The 6,201-nt window shown below is 35.2% G+C and overlaps 1 protein-coding gene across 1 annotated transcript in view; it reads right to left on the bottom strand.

Annotated features, from left to right (window-relative positions):
• The window catches only part of LOC109934529 (La ribonucleoprotein 1B), a 192,131-nt gene that overhangs the window by 149,116 nt on the left and 36,814 nt on the right, over positions 1-6,201 (bottom strand). Inside the window, exons 6-7 of the mRNA XM_048609725.1 lie at positions 2,783-2,861; positions 1,161-1,245 (exon numbers count right to left, since the gene is read on the bottom strand). Of these exons, the coding sequence (XP_048465682.1) occupies positions 1,161-1,245; positions 2,783-2,861 (164 nt within the window). The remainder of the gene's footprint in view (positions 1-1,160; positions 1,246-2,782; positions 2,862-6,201) is intronic.

Below are 6,201 nucleotides of genomic sequence, written 5' to 3'. Positions count from 1 at the left end.
ATTTTAACAGTTCAGGCTAGCCCAAAGCAAAACATAATCACTCGAGTGCTGTGACATCAAATGTTTTCACTGCCTCATTCCTTGGAGAAGCCAATTTCAGAGACACTGTTCACATTGTTCAGTCTTCATTCAGAGTCTAGTGTTCCTACTGTCCGATAGCCAAGTAATGCACTGGTAATGATCTGCAAACAACTGCCTATACATTTGCATCATCTGAGAAACATTCACATAATGAAGAGTCAAGTGAACTGAAGGTAACAAAATCTAGAAAGAATGCAAATAAAATTAATGTCAAACCATCACAGTACAAACAACACTTTTTTTGGAAGGAACAGATTTCACAGGTTGCTTATTCTCTCCTTCATGCATTTATATCTTTTTTTCCCCTCATTACTTTCTTGTATATTCTTCAATGGATACTGATTGTAGTTAAGCTTAATGCAATAGTCTGAAGGAGATGAATTTGATTATTTGATATAATAATTAATTTCTGCATTCTCACCAACTCAGTTGGTTCAGGTAGTGAGCAGCTGATCCACGTATTCAATATATAACTGTACGAAGAGATCTAATCTCATTAGTGATATGTTTGTAATTGTACCCAATGCCCCAGGTTTTTTGAGAGAAGGGGAAGGGGTAGTAAAAGTGTAAAGTTATCACTTTTATTCACTATTCAGTGAACGCCAAAGGAAATGCAGATATGGACATCTGGAAAGTGCATGTGTAGATGAGATTGAGCTATGTTTAGCAAATAAGTGATCAAAGGTGAACAAAACTTGTGGAGAAATAGCTCGCTTTCACTTTAAGTCAGGTTATCACTATTCAGGGGTCAAGCCCACAGTCAGGGCAAGCTCTTCCACTATAGGAGGCAGCCGTTGCTTTTGAAATTATTTTAGAAATCATGATAAATTCTGTAATTTGAAAAAAAAAGTACATTAATCTGATGAAAGAAAAAATATTATTACAAATAAGAACTTAAAGGTATACAAGAATTGACTCTCAATTTTGCTTTTAATCTTATCATTGTTGTTTTTGGAAAATACTTGAAAAAAACTTTTTCCACACTAAGCCCAATTCTAAGCTTTCTAATTAAAATACTTACTATAGCACTGCAACAACTTTGGCGATAACAAAAGGTATGAAGGCACACAAAAGGATATAATAAGGATTCTCCAGTAGAAGTGATCCCATGCATGCTTCCTTTATCATCGGACGAGCCATCAATGTACGTCTTCGCCAGTAAAACTAGAAATAGTTTTAAAGAAAGCAGAATGTTATATATACGAAAAAAAATTACTAAAAGCCACAAACTATTTAAAGATGATCACATTTTTAAACCCACTGATGCCATCTTTCAATTTGCTTGATTCAAGTTTTTAAAAAATACACCCAGATTTATATCTCTTTGTTTTGTAGCCAAATGTAAGTTTCCTTGCCCTCCCTGAAAAGCATTCTTCTGACTTTTCGCAGACACATATACATTTACTGCAAGAACAAGAGTTGCATCTTTCATTGTGACATAAAAATGGCATAAATACTGCACTCAAGCAATGTTCCAACTTCCAGTCCTGATTCCAGAGTTGAATCCAGGTAGTGACAAATCTGATCAGGAGCCAAAATGATCACTGTAAATGACTGAATACTTTACGAAATTTAAGCTCTGGTGCTTGAGTAATGGCAACTTTCACAAGATAAATATACTGTAAGACAATCAGAGTATAGTGAAGAATTCACCTGAACTGTGTTTACTCAGCTGCCTTACAGGACATTATTGGAATGAAGCATAGAGAAAAGAAAATTAAGTGCAAGGTTTTGGCAAAAGGATATGAAGCTTACATAGCAACCAATGTCAAATTGCTACTTTAGAATCTGGATAAGATCTTTTAAAAGCTCACCCATTACAGAAACTTTCAGTATTGGTAGAAACAGCCCAAATTGAGGTAAAAATCCAGAAAATACTGGAGGTTACTTTTAACAGGTTTTATATTCTGTCCACATATATGTATTCCCTAGGCAGGGGTCATAAGTTAACAATCTGAAATTGGAACCCTGTCTCACCGTTTCCTTTGCTAGACCTGGTAGATTTACAGTAATTGTAGGAATGCAATCAAATCACTACTCTGGTAAAGATCAGTTACAACCATGGAGCCTTTGTGGCTTGGGTTCCTTGATATCAGGCGATGTATTCACCATTTTTGGGAGAAACAGGAAGGTGTGCAAAGAATTGAGAACTTTTGTTGACACATTTAAACCAATTTTTACGAAGATGTTGACTTATTACTGGGGCGAGGCTCCAAAGACAAATGTAATTCTCCAGCATCTTACTCAAGTGACCATGAATGTGATGCAAAGGGGGCATCAAAACAAGACTAACCTAATCTTCAAACATTTGCAATAACTGGTGTTACACTCAAGGACATTGGTCCAGAAGGACCAAGAGATGGAGAGAGAAATAAAGACGAAAGGGAAGGCCAAGCTAAACTATAATGCCCCCTCCCAGTCAAGAAATTCACTGGAATGTTCTATCAAGAATTATACATGAATAATAAGTAGTAACAGAATAAATGAAATCATATTCCAGAAAAGATAATGCATTTTGATGACAGTAAATAGTTGAAACAAACAGCTGGAAATAAATAATGCTGTGAATATAAAATGACCCCATCACAATTTAAAATTTAGTTTAAGGATGTAATACTGTCAGGTATTTAAGAAATCAAGCAGCATTATGCTGATTCATTCTAACATTAAAACCAATTTTACCGCCGTTCTCTCCACTTACATGATCTCCAGTGCCAGCTAGATGGACACATACAGGTCGGTATTTATTCTTCCATTCTTTCGGAACTATGAACTGAAACCTGCAGCAATGGCATGTGAATAATTCATGTTGCTAGCTGTACAATAATGTGACAATCATAAATCCAAAACACGCAAACCTGGACTTAAACAAAAAACACCTGATATATAATTAATATCTCAGCAAAATAACATGGAGATTTTATTATCTGTTCAAGGTGTGAACAAATACAATGAATAGCTCTATCTCAAATTAGCAGGACTGACAGGAGGATCTGTCATGACACAACAGCCAGAATTCTACCAGGTAGTTAGAGTATGATTGGGAGATGGAAGAGGTGATAAAAGTGGGGGGCAGAAACTATCAGGAAACAATCAATGACATACTCTCCCTTCCACAGAATATTCCAAAAATGGGAACGGTATTATTTGAACAAATTTGTCTATTAATGGCGTCAGCATGATAATGGACCTATCTACCTGGCCTCTGCATGATAAATAAAATCCTTACTGGCTCTTCAAGGGCATTTCAAACACCAATGTAGTCTCCTCTGTGGTCCCACTGTTACCCAATCATAGCTTAGGATCCGTGGTTGGTCCCAACTGTGGGACCCATAGAGCACTTGTAAAATTCTGGCCATTGTGTTTTTGATATCCTATCATATTTGTCATGTTTTATAGGTTATGTTTTATAGATTTCTATTTAGTCTTAAATAAACGTAATGGTTTTCTTTCCTTTGCATAAAAAGCCAAGAACCAGGCAATGCCAACATTAGAATTCAGAGAATATTTTGTTTTGTAATGCTCCTTTCACATCCAGTGAGATGTTTCAGCATGTTGAAGGAGCTATGCATGTAGTAATTCTTAGAAAAATTACGCAAAATCTTGCATTCTGTTAGCAGAAACCTTTTTTTCCACACCCTTCATTAATCCATAGCAACCAACAGGAAATGACCTTTTTGGGATACTAGTCATTCTTCCCAAACCACATCATCGGAAATTGACATATTTGAACAGATATCAACACCAACTGAGATTACATATCAGGTCTTCTGATCTGCTTTGTTCAGTACTATACCAAAATTATATTTGTCCATAGGACCATCAGTGAGCTACTTCATTTCAATTATCAGATGCGCAACACCACAAATGATTGTTTTTTTTTTAATTGGTTGTTAGTTGGCTTGTGAAGCAATAACGTTAATTGCTTCAATAAACCATTATTCATACTACCCAAAATTATTTTCTGCACTATGTTTTGCTTAACTGATACTACAATACAGTATGAAATGAAGTGTAACTAAGCACACAATTTGTTTAAACTGTACTAAACAGCAAATCTCTAAATCTTCAAATGAAGTTTTATAGTTCAGGAAAATTTAGCATGTCATCTTGTGACTGACCTTGGCAAAGGAAAGGATTTGGTTATGGTTAAGTGACTTTGAGCTCATCAGCAATAACCTTTGGGCTAAAAATTGTTCTTGGCTCCTAAAAATGTAAGGTATATTTAAATCTTGCATTTGAAACTGATATGTAATGCTGGGTGAAAGCCATTAAACATGGTCAGATAAGATTAAGCACAGATTAATAAAATTGTATAGCAGGTCATAAAGTATTGGAAATGTTCTTCTTCTTGCAAGTGAGAGACAGAGATAGAGAGTAGGAGAGAGAGAGAGAGCGTGTGAGTGCATGTGCATAAATATGCACACATTTACACATTACATACAGATTAATATTTGTTCACATCTCATGATTAAGGTTTAAGTTTACCTTTTATGTAGGGATAGCTTTTGGCATTGTACTATAGCTTGAAATAATGAAATAAGATTGTTCATTCCCAGAATGCCTTGGGATTTAACACAAGAGTTCACAATTGAGCTGACTGTTCTGTTTGTTGTGAGCTGTGTAAAGGATGTGTGATTCCTGCCTGTTGAATTGAACTTATGAAAACACTGTGAAATGAAATAGCTGTGGTAGTGACAGGAATGAATCTGTGATGGTAAACAAGTGATCTGGTATTTTTAAAGGAACTACATTATTTCTGATGTACCTTTTTTTGTGTATGCTTTGTACTTTGAAACACTGCATCAAGATATGGTCGCACAGAGGAAAAGTTTAAGCTGTAACGATGTGTTATCAAATTTGAATGTTCCATCAGACCTGCTAATGATTAATATAGATCAACATATGCTTCATTACTCGCATGTATTTATCCAGATTCCCTCTGAATGCATCAACATGATTTGCCTCAAGAATTTCAAGTGGTAGTGAGTTCAATATTCTTATCACTCTCAGATTTCTTGCATTCTTTACTGCATCTTCTTTTTAATATCCCCAGTTTTTGAATCCCTTAAGTAGAAACATTCTCTCTGTATCTACCCTAAGAAACACAAATCCCTTCATAATTTTAAATATCTTTCTAGGTCATTTCTCAATCTTCCTGGAGAATGAACCCCATCCTAATCAGTCTTTTTCGTCAGCTGCATCCTTGGAGTTCTGAAATTATTCTTGCAAATCTGTTTTGCATTTTCTTTGTACCTCTATACCCTTTCAATAATATGGATAGTACTCAAATGGTCATCTAACCAAGGTTACATACATGTTTAACATAACTTGACTGTTTTTACATTCTATAGCTGTAAAAATGAAACCCAGTGATTTAGTTGTATGCTTTATAGCATTGTTAATCTGCACAGCTCAGTTTCATGACGTGAATCTGTACATCTAGATTCCTGTGTCTCCAATATCTTACTGATTTTTATTTTCAAAAGCAGCAGGTGGCTTACTTACTCCTACCAAAATGCACGTTCCTCGCAATTAAAATGAAAATCATTTGCCATCTACACATCCATCCTGCAAATTTGTTAATGTTTCAATCATAGTATTCCTTACTATTAAGTACAACCCTAATTTTGTGTCATCTGCAAGTTGATCTATGAAGACCAAATAATTCATGCCAATTGCAAACAATGTTTCCAGAACCAATCAATCACTGTGGAACACCACTGCTAACTGCATACTAATTGATTTGAATCAGCATCCTTATTATTTCTGGATGTTGGTCAAAAGCAATAACTTAATATTAGGTAAGGACTACTCTACATTCCTCTTTGTAAAGCTATCCACCACAGGAAAAAATCTACAACCAAAAAGAATGGTCTCACTGAAGGGAGTAAAGGTTAGCTTTGCCCAATAGCCTCCAACTATTTCAAAATTGCCACATCACAATATCATGCTAAAGAGTTATTTCAGTTGAGGGGTCTAATCACAGAAGAATTTTGTTTCATCTATACTTAGCCATAGAAAACTCTTTCCCCTTTTACAGTGTTAAATGTCAATTGTAAGTTATCGTAAAAAAAGTTATACTGAAGAATTGAGATAGAAAGTAGTCACACAACACAA

Source organism: Rhincodon typus, chromosome 1 (genome assembly GCF_021869965.1).
Source record: "Rhincodon typus isolate 14 chromosome 1, sRhiTyp1.1, whole genome shotgun sequence".
NCBI lineage: Eukaryota > Metazoa > Chordata > Chondrichthyes > Orectolobiformes > Rhincodontidae > Rhincodon > Rhincodon typus.
Note: the sequence above shows the minus strand (reverse complement) of the source record. Positions and strands in the feature narration are given on the sequence as shown.